A 19,625-nucleotide genomic window follows, 5' to 3' on the forward strand; every position below is an offset into this window, starting at 1 on the left:
CGTATTTCCTTAAGTACCCTGCTTTGCTAAGCCCTCCCCTAAGTATTTTTTACTTTTTATACAAACAAATTAAGTCTATATCTTACTTGTAATTTTGAGTAGTATTCAATTGCAAAGGAAAATACATTTTGGTCAAAGCTATTTATCCCATCTGTTGCCAAAGCACGTGTCCAATCGCTGATTAAACATAATTGGTCAGAATAATTGTTTTCTTTGGACATATGATCGAGATATTTTTTCGTAGCTGCGACTGGGTTTGTTTTATAATTGAATAAATGATGCAATAATTGTTCATCATAATTAGTATCAATTTCTTCTGATGCTTTCGATATATTCTTTAAAGAATCTAAAAGCCATTTGTTTATTTCGTTAATTCTTTGTTGATAGAGGGCTGCTGTAACTGTAGATTCCGAACTGTCAATTGCTTCTCTAGGACTGTAAGATTTATTACTTATACTATTTATATAATCAAAGATTTTGTTTTATAGTCTTTTGCAACACCTTCTTTGAAAATTCAATTTCCGAGCATTGTAAAGTCGTGCTGAAAGCGCTAAATATAATATATCGAGCCTTGCTTATACATTTTACTGAACCGCGATTGCGCGCTAAATGTCATATCATTACACCGTTTTGACTTTACTGTACTAACGTAGTAATAAAATTTTATGAACTGTGAGGTTATCTAATTTGGCTTTTTATAACAAACGACAAAACCGTATTTGAAGCGACGAATACGCTACTACTTGTTCCGATAACACATTACTCTGAAAGGCTTATGAATAAGTGCTAATGGAAAAACAGCAAATGAATAAACTGATAATTTATTCAAACAATAACTGTCATATTTCTGAAAGATTTAATGTACAATAAAGCATAATTTTAAAGTTTTCACAAATTGAACTTTCATAGCAAAAGCTGCGAAGAATAAACGGAAAAATTGTCCTCGTTTGAATTGCTATGATGTCATAAAAAAGCCGGACCATGTTGCCACCTGCTAAAATTGAAATAAACACTTGCCAACATTTCTATGACCATCGTGAAATTGACAGCAAGTAGATCTTAAATTATTAAAACCATTGTAAGTTTTACTACAGTCATGGTTGCTTTTGCATGTGCTTCTTTTATTTTCTGTTAAGTAGCTAATATAGTCCGGCTTTGCTATGAAACCATAGCATTACAAACAAGAATAATTTTTTTCCGTAATGTAAATTACAAGCAAAGTAAAAAGTGAATATAACAATCGTTAGACACCATTCGCTAATAGTATATCACACAACTAGGGAAGTAAAGTAAGAAATGACTCAGATCAAACAAACATGTCATCTGAGCCATTTTTATTTACTTCCCGAGGAGTGTAATGTACTATTGTTACATTGACAAGAGGAATCGTATTAAACCTTTTAATGAGTATCCTTTATGAATCTTCCTCACGGACTAGGGTGTTATACACTCCGAAAAATCGCGAATAAATTTTGAGTACATAAAGATTTTGTCACTCTTCATCAGGATTATTAACACAGTTTTTCCCAAATCTATACGTTTTTTCAAAAATAATCGTACACAAAAATTAAAAGTTTCAAGTTACCAACCCCTTGACATTTTCTTTATTTTTCGTAGTTCAATGCAATACATAACTTTAATGGGCTTGAAGAGCTTAAGCTTAGTCCAATGGAGTGTAATTCAAGTTTACTCATTGTTTATAGTTCATAAATATTCCAAATAATTTTTCCGTACATTCTATATTAATTATCAGTTTATTAATATAGAAGTAATGTATTAATTTATTCAACTTCCCGCTATAAAAATTAAAAATTTTCAAAAGAAGAAGAAGTTGTCCTTCCAGTAATTTTTACACAACTAAACGTATAGAACAAAAATAATTTGATCATGCTATGCTTTACCTCCTTTTAGTAATATTATGCTTTAGATGATACCATTCATCGTGAGTTGATGGTACATTTTCACTGTTTTCTTCATTCATACACTTTCCAACAGGAAAATTTTCAATATCCAATAAAGTCAGTAAAATCATATAACAAAACCATTTCATCGTATATGAATACTGATAGTTCATTTTTAATGTTATCTCAATAAAACACTTTTTAAAATTCGGACGTCAAATTTCAAAGTAACTTTAGGAAGAGTTTAATATATAAGATCACACTCGAGTCTGGTATAAAAATACATCAAAATACTGTAAAGCGTAAGAGTTTATAGAATATGCCGACCCCTATTTCAACATAATCATGACGTAAGCCATCCATAGATCTTTAGAAAAGGACAGTGTGTTGAATAGATCTTTTTTATAATTTATTGTTATTTATTCATTGAAAAAGAATCATTAAATACAAACTGTTTTTACTTAAATTCCAATGTCGCAGTAACAGGAAATATATAAATATTTATTGAATCGTTATTGCTATGTTAAATTATCGTAAGACGGAAAATAATGTTAAGAAAAAAAAATGTATGTAAGGTACAACGTCCAGTGATAGACTGATTCGTTATAGAGACAAATATTTTGATAAATAAATTACTCTCTAATAGGGGTGTGCGAATCTTGTTCGAATCGAATCAAGTCGAATAGATTCGATTAAATATTCGAGTAGAATACCGCATAGTCCGAAAGATTCGAATCGTTCGAAAGATTCGAATAGTTCGAAGGATTCGAAGAGTTCGAAGGATTCGAATAGTTTGAAGGATTCGAATAGTTCAAAAGATTCGAATAGTTCGAAAGATTCGAATAGTTCGAAGGATTCGAATAGTTCGAAAGATTCGAATAGTCGAAAGGTTCGAATAGTTCGAAAGATTTGAATAGTTTCGAAACTTTACCGAATCTTTGGTAGATGGGGGAGCCTAGGATACAAATGCCCCCCTCAAAAATTAAGTACAAAATTTTTTTTTATTTTCCGTCAAGTTAATTTTTTCGTTTCAATTTTTTTTTTTTAGGGGTCCATTTTACCCCACATATCACATATTGGCCTAAAATATAATAAAAACATTATAAAGGTCATAGCTTGACGGAAAATAAAAAAAAAAATTTTACCTAATTTTTGAGGGAGGCCTTCGTGTCCCAGGCACCCCTATTTACAGAAGATTCGGTAAAGTTTTGAAACTATTTAAATCTTTCGAACTCTTCGAATCCTTTGAACTATTCGAATCTTTCAAACTATTCGAACATTTCGAATCTTCGAGACGAATTTCGGATCAAATTGTTCGATTCAATTCGCATCGAATAATTCAAAGTTTCGAGTATTCGCACACCCCTACTGTCTAAACATAAATTAGTAAAAATAAGTGAATCTTCACTAATTCGAAGTGCAAATCGAACCACTAATTTCAAAAAGGGGTTCAATTGGCACTTCGAATAAGTTAATATTCACTTATTTCACTTATTCATGTTTAAAGAGTAAATTAGTCAATTTTAAATTTATTTTAATTTTGCTAATCTAATTGAAAACTCATTTCTCTGAAGATTTTGTATTTCCCTAAGTACCTCGTTTTGCTCCCCCCCACCCCCAGCCTTTGAAACTATATATATATATTTTAAAATATTGTAACGAATGTGAAACTAATCTTTAAAATATTTGAATAACAAGAAAACAAATGCCTTCTTCTCTTGTTTTATAAAAGCGCGAGTAGAGACTGTCAGTCATAATTTGACATCTTGACAGTATACATCTGTATATCAATAAACTATATCTCTAGTTTAAACTATATCTTTCTTGTCTTTCTTTTACTGCTATTAATTGTAGTGCTGTTATTTCTAATTTAAATTTGTTATGATTGTAGTGTATAAGTGATATTAATTATGTAACAATTTACTACAATATTTTAATTAAATTCAATTAAAATTTTTTTTTGTTCTTCATAAATATTTAAATAAGTCTAATAAAGTAACATTTATAGCTTGAGCATGATCTCTGTCAAGGCGAATATTATAATTAGCTGTAATATACTTAAACGCTATAAATCCACCATAGCCGGGTTTACTTTTATAAAATATTCCTAATCCACCTAGAGCATTGGGTGGATTCGTAACAAGTTCGCGCGAATCTATGAATGGTACAATCGCAACATTGTGATCTTTTGAAGAAAACACTGATGTTGAGAAATCAACGTAATTCAATCCGGGAATACTTGATTGTTGGCACTGTTCATCTAAAATAGCTGGATTTTTTGAATATTTTATATCAATATTACACCTGTAATGAGTTATAATAATAATACAGTGCATGAAACATAATGTTGTTAATTTTTAAATTATAATAAATTACCTAGTTATATCTGGATCAGGTGTTGGATAGTACCATTGATCGTGAATTGATGGGAATGTTTTTTTTTTATCATCATACATAGCTGATCCTCTTACTGCTAATGATATACGCGTTTTATTTCTTACTAAGAATTTGACTCCTGTTGGTGTACACATACAGATTAACTAATGATTTATAAACTTATAAAATAATTGCTCAACAGAGCTAATCAGAGCCCTCAGAATTTTTATGCTGAACACAAACTCGAATATTAATGTACGGAAAATTTATAACGTATACAATACCTGTTACCAGGTGCCCATCAGGCAATTCTATGTCATCTAATTCAAACGCTCGTATATTATAACTGAGCTTCACTGTATCAGGACTAATTTCAGGATGCTGCCCATCATCATCTATCCATTTAACGGTTTTGGGGTCTATAATACCATTGACTAATTTACCTTCTCGAATTTGTATCATTACGATATTATTTTTAACAATAAATCGTATTCCGGTAACAACTCTATTAGAAAAAAAAATTTTTTAATTGACCATTTCGAATAATCAATTTGAATTTTTTATTACCGATTATCAGCACTATCAGTGTAATGTTCTCTTAAGCTTATTGTTCGTATACTAGTATCTTGGTCGACTTGCTTATCGCAAGCACATAATTGTTCTAATTTTGAATTATCTCCGGAAGTACATGTTGATATCCAATCTATACTTTTAGTTTTCGTGAAATCATCATTCTGAAAATGATGACAACTGCTATCCCCTGAATAATTACTGACAAAAATCTAAAATGTATTCGTGATTATTTACTTATTTTGTAACATTATCAGTCAGCTTTGTAGGTATCACATATTTAATTATTGTAATATAAAACAAGCTTTGGCTTACAAGTGGACAGTTTAAACTATATATGACACCATCTTCAATGTCCGGATTCCAAAATGTTTGTGTACCATTGCATTCGAATTCTGGCTTCATATTTCTTAAGAATAATGCATGTCGATCAGCGTACCATTTTGTACTTGGTTCATGATACGAAACATGATTTTTCAAACGAATGTAATTCACACCTAGATAATTAATTGTTGTAATAAGCATATTTATTCCAGAATTGATTAAAAAATATCATACCTTCAGCCCATTCTTCCGGGTCACAACCTTGTGATTTTTTATATGTCGTATTATCGATTTTCTTCAAATAACTGCTTGCTGAAGTGGTCATACGAACAACTGCTTCTTTACATTCTTCTAGTATAATCCTTTGTGCAGATCGCCGATCGTCTTGTAAAAAATAAATAATTTATTGGTTATTTATACTCGAATAGAAATTAATAAAAGAAAACATGTTTTGACGGGATCAGGGAACACCTTCTGTCATCTTGTTTTATGCGTGCATAAAAAAAATATGTAAATTATGGTGACCAACCTGTATTTTCAGGACTTTGTTTTTGGAATTCATACGCCATATAAATCATAGCGTATCCTTTATTGACGCTTGCTAACATAGATTCATAAAGTTGATATACTTTATTATAAATCGATGATTTACCGCAGTAATTTCCATTGTTCTGAAAACAATCATTTTAAAAACACATTTCATCATTTTGGATCGAAAAATACTTCTAGATTTAGACTTTAAACGTCGGCTTATATAATATTTACAAATGGTATATATTTATAGAATGGATTTTTGTACGAAAAAGAAACTTAATACGTAAATGTAGTTTTCCGCATATTTTAAAAATTTCACACCGTCAATTCACACAAAAGATACTGTGTAAAATCCGCAAAGACCATTTTCACTTCAAAAATTTTTCACAGAGTAAGTATTTTACCAGTATTTTACCTTACATAAAAACAAAATAATGTTTATATCTTACTTGTAATCTTGAGTAGTATTCAATCGCAACTGAAAACACATTCTCCTGAACGCTATTTGAGTCATTTTTTGCTAAACCACTTGTCCAATGACCGATTTTTAGTAATTTGTCTAAATATTTGTCACCTTCGAGTGTATTATTGGCATATCTTTTGGTAGCTGTGACTGGGTTGATTTTAAAATTGTATAATTGAGAGGGTGATAGGTATTTATAATTAGTGTCAATTTCTTCGGATATTTCTTGGATATTCCATAGAGAATCTAAAAGCCGTTTATTTTCTTCGTTGGTTTGTTGTTTATAAAGGGCTGTTACAATCGTAGATTCCAAACTTCTAACTGCTGCTTTAGTGCTGTAAGATTTCTCACGTATAGTATTTATGTCATCAATGATTCTGTTTTATATTTTTTTGCAATCCTTCTTTGAAAGTTCAATTTCCGAGCGTTGTGTCGTGCCGAAAGCGCCAATTATAATATATCGAACCTTGCTTATACATTTTACTCAACCGCATTTACACGCTAAATATCATATCACGTACAGGTTTGACGTAGCTATACTAACGTACCAATAAAATTTCACGAGCTGTGAGTTCAAATAAATTTCTGTGTTATACTTAACGACGAGACTGTATTTGAAGTGACGAAAATGCTAACATGTGTCGCGACCACACATTACTTAAAATCGCTCATGAATAAGTGCTAATAAAAAAAGTACATTTAAATAACAAAAACGAATAGTCTATTAATTAATTTGAATACAACCGTCGTATTTCTGAAAGATTTGATTTACAATAAATCTTAATTTTACATTTCTGATAAATTGAACTTTCATAGCAGGGGTTGCGAAGGATACACCTCCTCATAGAGTAGGGTATTATACACTCCAGAAAATCAGGAAATCATTAGGATTTTATCACTCTTCATAAAGATTATAAACATTCAGTTCTGCTCAACTCTTTACGTTTTTTCAAGAATAATCGTACACGAAAATTGAAAGGTTTTTGGTACCAACCACTTAAGATTTGCTTATAATTTTTGTAGTTTATACCCGGGTCGAAAAATTTGATCTGATTTTAGTCTAACTGGACTGTATTTGGACTACTTGGTCTGTTATTGAACTTCGATAAAAATTTTAATCTGTTTTTGATCTACCCGGACTGAAAAATTTGACCTGATTTTAGTCTGATTGGACTATTTGATCTGATTTTTAACTTTTATGAAAATTTTAAGCTGTTTTTGATCTGCTACTTTAAAAAACAAACGCGTTACGAGCAGACTAAATTAGATTAATTCGTGAACTTTAAAAAATTTTAGTTCTGAAAATTTACAAGGACAAAACTAGATTAAATCATGGACTTATAAAATTTTCATTTATGGGCAATATTTATGAAAAAATATTAAGTTGCAGAATTGATTATGTTTTATTTACTATTTATTTACTATCTTTTGTTTAAAAATGTCGGCAGTTAATGAAAATTTGACAGCTTAATTCTTTAGTTGTCTTTATTGAATATTTATATCATTGAATAAAAGTGATAAAACAACTCTTAAAATGTCAAGAATTTTCTCTTATTTACTGGATAAAATTGAAAATATTATGGCATAAGAAAACATCAAAATTCTTGTGCTACGGAGAAAAATGTTGGCTCGAAATCCACCAATTTTTATTATGCTGTCGACCAAACTTGAAACAGAAAGTAAAGTATCCAAAAAATTACTATGCTCTTATGAAAAATTATTATGCTGCATCAAAATTATTATAATGAATGGAAGTAATTGATATTGAAGCTCATCGATAAGTTTCCCGCGCGTAATAAGTAATGTGATACAGTATAATCATTTTTTGTAAGAACACGATAATTTTTTGGATGCTTTACTCCCTGTTTCAAGTTTAGTCGACAGCATTGTAAAAATTGGTAGGTTTCGAGCCAACATTTTCTCTGTGTGACATCTTATTATGGAAGCGCATTAGCATGTTGTAAATACCAAAAAATTAAAATAAATTAATAAATCTAGATTCTTATTATTATTATTATTTATATTTGTAAAAAGTCCTGTATTTGTCCTTAAAAACAATTGAACACAGACTAAATATTATAGAAAATAAAGTCTGTTTTTGTCCTTAAAAACAATTGAACACAGACCAATAATTATAATAAAAAAGTCTGTTTTTAGTCTAAACGCGATTTAAAACAGACTAAATATCATACGAAAATAAGTCTGATATTAGCCTGGAAAAGGAATAGTACGGGCAAAAACAGATTAAATTCTTATATAAAATAAATACGATTTATAAACTTGAATTAAAGGAAAAATATTTGAATTTATCATTTATTTTAAAACAGATCTAATTTTTTGACCCGGGTATAATGCAATACAAAATTTTATCGGGTTCGAAAAGCTTAAGCTTAGTTCAACGAAGTGTAATTTAAGTGTTCTCATGTTTTATAATTTATAATTTATTTAAATGAATAGTCAGTACATTCAATATTAATTATGAGTATTAATATACAAGTAATGCATTAAATTTTTTAACTTACTGCTATAAAAATTGAAAATTTACAATAGAAGAGGAGTTATTTTTTTAATTATTAGCAAACAACTAAACGTATAAAACAAAAAAATAATTTGTTTAAAATATGCATTACCTCCTTTTAGAAATATTATGCTTTAGATGATCCCATTCATCGTGGGCTGATGGTGAACTTTCTTTATTCTCTATATTAATACACTTTCCAACAGAATAATTTTTAATATCCTGTAAACTTAATAAAATCATAAGACAAAACCATTTCATCGGATCTAAATACTGATAATTCATTTTTAATGTTTTCTCGACGAAACACTTTTTAAAATGCGTCCGTCAAAATTGAAAGTAACTTTTGGATGAGTTTAAAATATTATAAGATCACACTCGAGTCTAGTATAGAAATACTGTGAAGCGCAAATGTTTATAGAATATGCCGACCCCTATTTCAACATAATCATGACGTCAGCCATCCATAGATTTTTAGAAAGGGACATAGTGTTGAATAGATCTTTTTTTTTATAATTTATCTTTATTATTCATTAAATAAGAATCATTAAATATAAATTATTTTTTCCTAAATTTCAATGTCGCAATTCCAGGAATCGTATAACTATTTAATAAAGCCTTATTATGATGATAAATTATCATAATGTGGAAAAAAATATTGAAAATAAAATATAGTCTGTACTTAAGGGTGGGCCGAAAATACGCTTTTTTTTAATTTTCATTATTGATACCAAAAATATTTTCCTTTGTACAAAAAAAAAAAATTTTTCGGAAAACAAACAAAATTTTAGGTCAATATCTTAGGCTCGCCAAATCCCGCTAAAGTTAGAAGTTGTTTAAAATTTTTTTTTCTAATTTATTTTGATCGGAAATTTAATTCTCCACAAAAAAGGTCCTATAATAAAATTACGTAAAGTTGATAGTTACTGGGATAATTGCAATTTTGCTCTAAAAAATGAAATTTTTCAAGATATTACTTTTTCAGGGTAAAAAATAAATTTTATCATAAAAATTTTATAGGAAATTCAGTTTTCTACAAAATGGACCTAATAAAAATTTATTCAAAGTTGATAGTTACAAAGATAATAGCAATTCTTGGTGAAAGCCACCAAATAACGAGAAATACGACTATCTAAACATAAAACTGCCAGTTTCTCAATAACTATAAATTTCAAGTTTTTACCAGAAAGCCAATTTTATAATAAATTTAATTTCCCATGAAATTTATAAGATAAAATTCATATTTTACTCCGAAAAAGTGATCATATCTTGAAAAATTATATTTTTTAGAGCAAAATTGCAATTATCTCAGTAACTATCAACTTTACGTAATTTTATTATATGACCTTTTTTGTAGAGAATTAAATTTCCGATCAAAAATAATTGGAAAAAAAATTTTAAACAACTTCTAACTTTAGCGGGATTCGGCGAGCCTAAGATATCGACCTAAAATTTTTTTTGTTTTTCGAAAAACTTTTTTCTTGTACAAAGAAAACTATTTTTGGTATTAATAATGAAAATTTTAAAAAAGTGGATTTTCGGCCCTCCCTACTGTACATATATGATTGATATCAAGGAAACCCTTTCAATTTTGTATTAATTTAACAGTAATATTTCAATTTCAAAATTATAAATACATACAGAGCGATTTGACAAATTTATTTCGGTCTCGTGTTTAGTCAACGTCATAAAATTTAAGTTCAAATAAATACTGAACTTTAAAATATATTGTAATTACAGTGATTATAGTATAATTTGTCGCAAGTTTTTTGTATATCGAGCTTAAAATCATATTTTTTTACATTCTGACCTTTTACGCAGAAATAATAGGATCATACTTTATACTTAATTAGCTTCCATGATTTCGAATTCTAGTTCTACAAAAAACTCTGCACAAATTGACAGCTAATTTAGATACAATACTAACTAATCCGAATTACTCTCAATTCATTTATAGACTTTTTTCATTGAGAAGATTCCTTCCTTATCCTGCCCAATCCCCTCCTATCCTAATTTTCCTTCAAAAAGCTTCTTTTAAGTTTTTGCTGTGGAATTTTCAAAATTTTTTTTTCTAGGTGTTTTATTTCTTTATTTAAAAGAAATAAATTTTTTTAATGTCTGCTACTTTCAGTATCGTAATGAACTGGTGATTTTAAATTAAAAGAAAAATTAAGTGTTGTTGTTTTTATTAAAATCAGTGTAAAGTAGTGAACTAACAAGTGTAATGAGAAGTGATAAGTGAATTTTTTTTGAGTTTGCACATTGTGAGGATGAAAGTCCTCTGTATTCTAAAAATTACAAAATATTGTTAACGAGGTAAATTGCATTGATCTTAAAAACAAACTTTATTTGCTGAATTGTTTTTTCAATTAAAAAATATTTATTGATTGAAACGATTTTTCTTTTACAGAAATTAATACAGCGTTTGCGGGTATACAAATTTTATAGTGCGTTGAGTTAATTTTATGTATGAAAAATTCTTTAAAATAATGTGTAATAATTTGAGCTCGTTTTCTACATCGGTTTTATGACGATTTATATACACGTACAATGTATCACTCTGCTCTTTCTAAAATTTTAATGTATTTAAGTTTGCGATGGTTGTATTACGGTTTTATCTTTCATACAAATTATTTCAAAAAGATTTAAAATTTTAAAAAATGGTACAGCTCATGTACTATGCCTTCTATTTAAACAAATGGAGAATGGAGATTTCGTTAAAACTCGATAAGAATATTCTAATTAATTTTTATCGAATTATTTCTTCATTCTAAATACTTCAGTAAGCCTGAAAAAGTACTATTCAGAGCTTGATCATGATTTGAGTCGAGAAGAATATTATATTTGGCCGTGATAAACCTAAACGCTATAAATCCACCGTAGCCGGGATTACTTTTGTAAAATATTCCTAATCCACCTACAGCGATTGGTGGATCAGTAACAAGTTCGCGTGAATCTATAAATGGTATAATTGCAATATTTTCATTGTTTAAAGAATATACTGATGTTGAGAAATCAACGTAATTCAATCCTGGACTACTAAATTCTTGACTATCATCGTTTGAATCAGCTGGATTTTTTGAATATTGTATATCAATATTAGTTCTGTAATATGAAATAACATGGGTTATAATAATACTGCAGTGGATAAAATATAGTATTTTTAATTTTAAAATTATAATAAATTACCTTGGTATATCTGGATCAGGTGTTGTATAATACCATTGATCGTGAATTGATGGGAAAGTTCTTTTTTTGTGATTATACATAGCTGATCCTCTTACTACTAATGATATGCGCTTTTCATTTGTCACTCTGAATTTGACTCCTGTTAATGTACACATGCAGATTAAAAATGGTATATTAATTTATAAAATAATCGCTCAACAGAGCTAGTGAAAGCCCTCCAAATTTTTATGTTGAACTCAGACTCGAATATTAATGTAAAGAAAATTGATCATTTTTATAATATATACAATACCTGTTACCAAGTGCCCATCAGGCAATTCTATGTCATCTAATTCAAACGCTCGTATATTATAACTGAGCTTCACTGTGTCAGGACCTATTTCAGGATGCTGCCCATCATCATCTATCCATCTAACGGTTTGGGGGTCTATAATCCCATTGACAAATTTACCTTCTCGAATTCTTATCATAACGATATTATTTTTAACAATAAATTGTATTCCGGTAACAACTCTATTCGGAAAAAAAATATTTTTTAATTGGCCATTTCGAATAATCAATTTGAATTTTTTACTACCGATTATCAGCACTATCAGTGTAATGTTCTCTCAAACTTAGTGTTCGTATACTAGTATCTTGATCGACTTGTTTATCGCAAGCACATAATTGTTCCAATCTTGAATTATCTCCGAGAGTACATGCTGATTTCCAATTGGTGTTTTTATCTTTCGTAAAATCGTTATTTGGAAACCGTTGACAACTGCTATCTTCGGTATAATTACTGACAAAAATCTGTAATATGTTCGTGGTTTTAAACTTTACATATTGTCGAGCAGCTTAGTAGGATGTATTATTAATTATCACACTGAAATAAATTTTTTTTGGCTCGAGGAAAATATTTGTTGTTCAAGAAAGTTTTTTTGTATCAATTGGAAAAATAAAAATTATCTTTTGCCAAATAAAAATTACCTTAAAGTTTTTATCTTAATTAAAATCTTTTTGCATGTCAACATTTGTTTTATACTGTAATCAATAGATCGTTACTCATATTTTAAGCGTTTTATTTTTTAATATAAGAGAATTTTTTTTTTCAAATGAATGTAATTTTTTGAAATAAGTAACATTATTTAAACGCAAGAACTTCCGTATTCGCTAAGTAACAAAAACCAGTGCTTTAACCATTAAAAAAATTTCCTGAAAATAAGAGACAAAGGCGTTGGAAGGAAAAGTCACTGGTGCTAGGCTGCAACGGGTGTTTTGAGGCTCATGAGATTGTACCCGATTGCGAGCAGTGTCGCCCGTTAGAAAATTGTTTTAAAACTGTAACATTTCAAAACTAAGAGCAATGTCTATAATCCTAAAGTTAGCAGACAATCAATAATTTTCGAATTTTTGTTCAACAATTTAATTAAAAAATAAAACTCAAAATATGCTCAAGTAAAAAATTAAAAAAACTATATGTGCAATTTTTTGAAATTTTATTTTTTTTTTAAATGCATTGTTTTTAAAAAAATCTAAAAATTATTAGACGTCGGCTTATTTCAGTAACATGAATCTCTCCATAATATATTTACTATTTAAAAGTCAGACTACTTCACCTGACAGGAAGACAATTATTTAGCTCAATGATGTATACATGGAGAGACATTTATGGTAACAATTACAAAATATTATGGGAATGATTCTCATAATGCATGGTAACCGCCCGAGTCCAAATATTCGACACAAATTGAACGTTCTTAACGTTTTGAACGTAAATTGAACGTTTTGGTCATTAAAAACTCAATTTGACAACTTTCAACTTATTCAAAACACAGATTGAAGGATCATAAATCGAAAACGTAAATAAAACCTATTTAGACTTATAGTAAGAAAACAGAAGCATACCAAAAATTTTTTTTCATCGATTTTGTACTCCTGGATTATAATCACGTCAATTCTCTAAAATTTTGTCGTTTGCTTTTCTGGCTCTTAAGTAAAAAAATTCGTATTTTGAAAAAAAATTTTTTTAGTTTCATACTTCTATCTTTAACACTATTATATCTTTTCATATATTATGATATCAAGATTATGAGAATTGTGATTACAAATATTGAAATAAATTAATTGATGTTATCATTAAACTAAGATCATAACTCATGAAATTACCAATTTTTTACGAACCAAAATACAAAAAAATCGTTCAATTTACTTTCAAAACGTTAAAAACGTTTAATTCACGTTTAAAACGTTAAGAATGTTCAATTTACGTTTAAAACGTTAGGAACGTTCAATTTACATTTAAAACTTTAAGAACGTTCAACTTATTATTACATAATATTATAGTAATGATAACTATAATATCATGGTAACCATTACCATAATACTATAGTCACGTATACCATAGTATAATGGGAACGATTACCATAATTCTTTCACATGCGATATGGGAACTGTTACCATAATGATGGAAATCGTTCCTATACTTATGGGAACTTTTCCCCGAAAGTATGGGCCTATATCCCATAATTCCAAGTAATCATTACCATAACGGTATGGGATGATATTTCATAAACGTACTAGGAACGGTTACCATAAATTTCTCTACGTGTAGTATATCCTATCAAATCAAAAGATCGTTTCCAATAAAAGAAAAAAAAAGTCGATTGTTTGATTCTAGAATATTATTGATTCAGGTCCAATACTCAAATTAACTTCTCTTAGCTAAATTATATTTCAACAACCGAGAAGATATTCCTAATTAAAAAAATTTTCCGTTCTTTATTAATAAAGCAAACTTTTGGAGAATAATCTTCTTGGCTCGAGTTAACTGTTTTTTTTGTGTATGATATCAAACAAACTGACTTACGAGTGGGCAGTTTAAACTGTATATGGCACCATCGGACGTAGCTGAAGGATTCCAAAATATTTGTGTACGGTTGCATTCGTGTTCTGGCTCAACATTTTTTACGATTTTTGCATTCGGATCATAGCTCCATCTTGTTCTTGATTCATGATACGAAACATGATTTTTTAAACGAATGTAATTCACTCCTAGATAATTAATTGTTGTAATAAGCATATTTATTCCAGAGTTGATTAAAAAATATCAAACCTTCAGCCCATTCATCCGGGTTACAGTCTTGTGATTTTCTATACGCCGTCGTATCGATTTGATTCAGATAACTGTTTGCTGAAGTGGTCATATGAACAACTGCTTCTTTATATTTTTCTAGTATACTTCTTTGTCCAGGGCGCCGATCCTCTTGATAAAAATAAATAATTCTTTGGTTATTTATATTCGTATAAAAAATAAAAAAGGAAAATATATTTTGGCAGGATCAGGAGGCACCCTTTGGCTTCCTGCTCGACAAGTGTAAATAAAGATGTAAATTGCGGTAACCAACCTGTATTTTCAGGTCTTTGTTGTTGGAATTCGTAGGCCATAAAAAGCATACTGTATCCTTCGCTGATGCATCCTAACATATATTGATACAGTTCATATATTTTGTTATACATTGATGACTCACCGCAATAACTTCTATTTTTCTGAAAATAGATGTTTCAAGTAAACATTTCATTATTTTAGAACTTGAAAAATACTTCTCGAGTAAGAATTCAAACGTCGGCTTGATAAAACATATGATGATCAAATAGTATACTTTTATATAATCGATAATTTCATAAACAAATGTAGTTTTTCATATATTTTCGAGTTAATGATCAAAACTTTTTTGCAGTCCTTGAAATCTACTAAAAAAATTTTAGTTTATGATTCATAAAAAATCTCCAAACGCAAAATAAAGCTCGAGGCTCGAAGCTGTTATCAGTAATCTAGCGATCTACGTGTTTACTTTCTTAAAATTTGTTTTTGTTGAAGAAAACGTGAACAAAATTCTATTTCTTTACCAAATTAGACAAATATATTAATTAGTATGAAAGAACAATTTTTTAACTTTCCGCTAAGAAAATTGAAAATTTTCAAAAATTCGGGAAGTTATTGGTTTCGGTCCGATTTCCGAAAATCGAATTTCTATCAGATTTTGACGTTTTAAGGTTCCAGGAAGCTACCCTGACTAATTTCACGATGATGTCCGAGTGTATGTATGTGTGTACGTACGTTTGTATGTAAATATCTGTAATTCTTGAACGGAAGAACCAATTTTGATCGTTGAGGCGTCATTCGACGCGGCTTGTTAATATCTAGAAGCTTTAATAATTTGAGCTTAATCAGTAGGGTGCGTTCGGAGATATTTCAAAAATAAAATTTGTTCAAAAATGTTTTTTTTGGATAACTTTTAATTCGCTTGATGGATTGATTCCAAAATGTAATCAGCTCTAAAACTTTATAAGCCACGTCGAATGCCACCTCGACCATCAAAATCGGTTCATTCATTCAAGAGAAACCGTTGACGAAAGGATTCAAAAAAACTTTTTTTTTTAGTTTTTTTGAAATTTCTCAAAAACTACTGGATGAATTAATTTTAAAATTTAATCAGCTTTAAAATTTGATAAAACATGTTGATTGCCACCTCGACCGTCTTAATCGGTTAATTCGTTTGAGAGATATCGTTGGATAAAAAATAGTAGAAAACGTTTTTTTTTCGAAAACAACGGCATCCAAAAGCATTTTCGAGCTCTTCGAGCTCGAAAATAGGGGGAAGTTTTAGGGCTGGCCCGCAGGGTCAACCGATGGACCGATTTTTGCACACCTCAAGCGCGAAAGCGCTGGTGTGCTTTGTGATCTCTCTAAATTTTTTGACTCATTCACTCACATTAAATTATCTCTAGACTTTTTCGATTACACTAAAATGGGTCAAATTTTATACCAACGCAAAGACAATTTATTAAAGAATAACTTCGACCCAATATTAAGTCGATTAATTATTCCATTAATTAAATATATATTATTTTAATCCCAGTGACACGAGTTGTCAATTGTCCTGTATGAAACTTAGTAAACCAAATAACTCTCGATAGACACAATTAATCTTTCTAATTTTTTTTTTATTATCTTTGTATTTTTGATCACAAAAACCCTGTTGAAAATTACTGTCTAAATCCTTTTAGTTTAATTGTAATTAAATAAAATGATAAGATTGATTATTTACGAAAAGTTTAGCGGCCATTTTTATTTTCACTATTGTTATTATTGCAAAAGTAAATTTTTTTTTCTTTTTTTCTCCTCATCAACTTCTAGCAGCAGCACTAGCGTAAAACAGTAGGATTGAAAAAAAAGAGCGACATCTACAACGAAAATGCGGGATATTAAGAAAAAATTTTAATAAAAAAAAAAAAAATTAAACTGGAATTAAGAAATAAAAAAATCAAATTAATAATTTAAAAGTTGAATAAAAAAATTCATAAAAAAAAATAAAATGAGCGATTGAGGTGTGCAATTTTGGATTTTCCAACATTTTTATTTTATATTATCTCTCATATGTTAGAATTTTTATAACTAGCGTATAATAGTAGTTTATCTATCGAGTGCGATCGTGTTTAAGACGTGAGTGTGAAGATTGGTGCCCGAGCCGAAGGCGAGGGTACCAACACACGAGCGTCTTAGACTCGATTGTACTAGATAAATACATTAGTTTTTGTGACAGATATTCGAAATTTACTACATTTAGTGCCTATAAATAGCATGTTATAAATCCGTGTTAATTTATTTGGTAAGATTGTTTTAAGTATTTGTTGAAAATTAGAGAGAAGTCGGTAAGTTCACGAATTAAAATGATAATAAATTTTGTCACAAGATGGCTCATTAAGTTACTTCGATATTTTTTGGTCGTTTGCTATCGCACATGTAACCAAAAAATATTTTTTGATCCGATGATGACGTCACTATTAGAACGATTAGGTATCTTTTTTACCAGCTATATCTTATCTAATATTTTTAGCTGCTGGCTATAGGCGCTAAATGTCGTAGATTTCAAGTGTCTGTCATAAAAATTAAATTAAGTCAAACGTAAAGCGTTAGAAAAACAATTTTTTTCGCCAAAATAAAATTCTCCTCTGGCATAATTAAATTGAAAGGAAGAAAAAAAAAAGTAAAAACCGGTTGACCCTTCAAGCCAGCCCGTAACTTCACGCTGTTTCTAGCTCCTGGAGTGGTTCAAAATATCATAAATATTGAGAAAAACAAACGGTACCGGAAAAAACCCTGTGCGACTATTTTTTATAAGCAAAAAACAATGTTTCCGTTGTAACCAAGTAAGCACATAGCTCTAAATTGAAAACTATTCATCGCATCAGATCGTTCAAGCCCTCATTGTAAAGAAAAAGAATTATAAAAAAAAACTGTGTACCAAAGTTCAAATCAAAATATTGAAAATTTTTTCAGTAATAAATTGTTGGTTAAAATCGCAAATTTACTAACAATTGACTATATCTATAGCAAATATTAATATTTTTGTATATATCTATGCATATGTTTTTGATGGGGATAAGAAGGCGCTTCTTTTGAGCACTGGTGGAGCTCGGTACCTTACTTTGCAAAAAAACTTCTTTTTTTTTTTACGTATTTTTCACTCCTAGGGAAAATATCCGAGCGTAAAAAAAAAAAGGAAAATATTCAGAAAAGATTATGTACCTGAAGATCGGGACGTTTTTCCCGGGAAGTTAAAAAACTTATCCTTCACTGATAGTTTTCTTAGAACAAGGAACTTAAATTCGAGTAAAAATTTTTCCTAAATTATAATGTATGTTTTTAGGATAGAAGTTTTATGAAAAGCGTTAGTCTACAATTAATAAGCTATATATAAAGACAAATAAAGTTTATATCTTACCTGTAATCTTAAGTAGTGCTTAATTGCAATTGAAAATACATTATTTGGATTGCCCTTTGTTTTATTTTGTGCTAAACCACTTGACCATTCGGTGATTGAAACTAATTTATATAACAATATGTCTCTTCTGAACGTGTCACGGATATATTTAGTAATATCTTCTTTTGGGGCAGATTTATATCTTTTTAAAAGAGGTATTAAGGAATGACGGAATTGGACATCAACTTCTTTCGATGTGTTTAGAATATTATTCATAGCTCTTAGACGCTTTTTATTATCTTTGTTAATTTCTATTTGATTAAGGGCTGATACAATTGTAATTCCCAAATCATTTATTGCATTTGTCATGCTTCCAACTTTTATACTTATATCATGTATGTCATTAAATGCTTGTGTTAATCGTGCCTCATATTTTTCTTTACTATTGTCACCCAAAGAAACTAATTCTTTGAAAAAGCCTATTAAAGTCATTACATTACCTATAGGACCAGTAGCACTCGCGAATAAATCTAATGGTCCAGATTTTGGATTTTCTTCAGCATTTGATGGTATCAAAAGATTAAGTATAATTAAAGAAATTATGGAAAATGGAATTTTCAAATTCATTTTAGTGAGCAACAAACGTACCGTAAACACTAACTGATTCGTTTTAATTTAACAACATTTGGGTTTCGTTTATATACGATTTTTAAAATAGTTGTTATGATTATTTGATTGAAAAAAACATTGTAACAAAGACAAGAAAAATTGATAAGACTTATGATAAGTATTTCTACTCATAGAAGTATTTATTTGATATAAATAAGTGCATTTATTTGAAACAGTCTTTCAGCCTTATTGGTTTGAAATAAAGCGTTATTAAGTATTAATAAACATAAGTTTGAGTCAAATAAATTTTATTTCTATCAAATATATCATTTTGTTCAGCCTAATAATACCTTATCTAGCTGAAATAAGTATTTGTTTGCCTCAAATGTAGATTT

General features: G+C 29.1%; 1 protein-coding gene across 1 annotated transcript; it reads right to left on the reverse strand.

Annotated features, from left to right (window-relative positions):
* Nucleotides 1-3,868: 3,868 nt before the first annotated feature.
* Nucleotides 3,869-8,971, reverse strand: LOC130667221 (uncharacterized). Its single transcript, XM_057468715.1, has 9 exons — nucleotides 8,799-8,971; nucleotides 6,155-6,545; nucleotides 5,701-5,842; nucleotides 5,406-5,555; nucleotides 5,163-5,344; nucleotides 4,845-5,059; nucleotides 4,562-4,782; nucleotides 4,278-4,416; nucleotides 3,869-4,205 (listed from the first exon to the last, which is right to left on the reverse strand). The coding sequence occupies exons 1-9, from the start codon at nucleotides 8,969-8,971 to the stop codon at nucleotides 3,869-3,871; spliced, it is 1,950 nt and encodes a 649-aa protein (XP_057324698.1).
* Between the last annotated feature and the right edge of the window lie 10,654 nt (nucleotides 8,972-19,625).

This window comes from Microplitis mediator, chromosome 4 (assembly GCF_029852145.1).
Source record: "Microplitis mediator isolate UGA2020A chromosome 4, iyMicMedi2.1, whole genome shotgun sequence".
NCBI classification, from domain to species: domain Eukaryota; kingdom Metazoa; phylum Arthropoda; class Insecta; order Hymenoptera; family Braconidae; genus Microplitis; species Microplitis mediator.

Coding starts and splice junctions, on each gene's coding strand:
- LOC130667221 (XM_057468715.1), bottom strand. CDS start 8,971: ATGAATTATCAGTATTTAGATCCGATGAAATGGTTTTGTCTTATGATT. Junction 4,783..4,844: donor ACTGATAGTGCTGATAATCG/GTAATAAAAAAT, acceptor TTTTTCTAATAG/AGTTGTTACCGGAATACGAT. Junction 4,206..4,277: donor CCTGATCCAGATATAACTAG/GTAATTTATTAT, acceptor AACTCATTACAG/GTGTAATATTGATATAAAAT.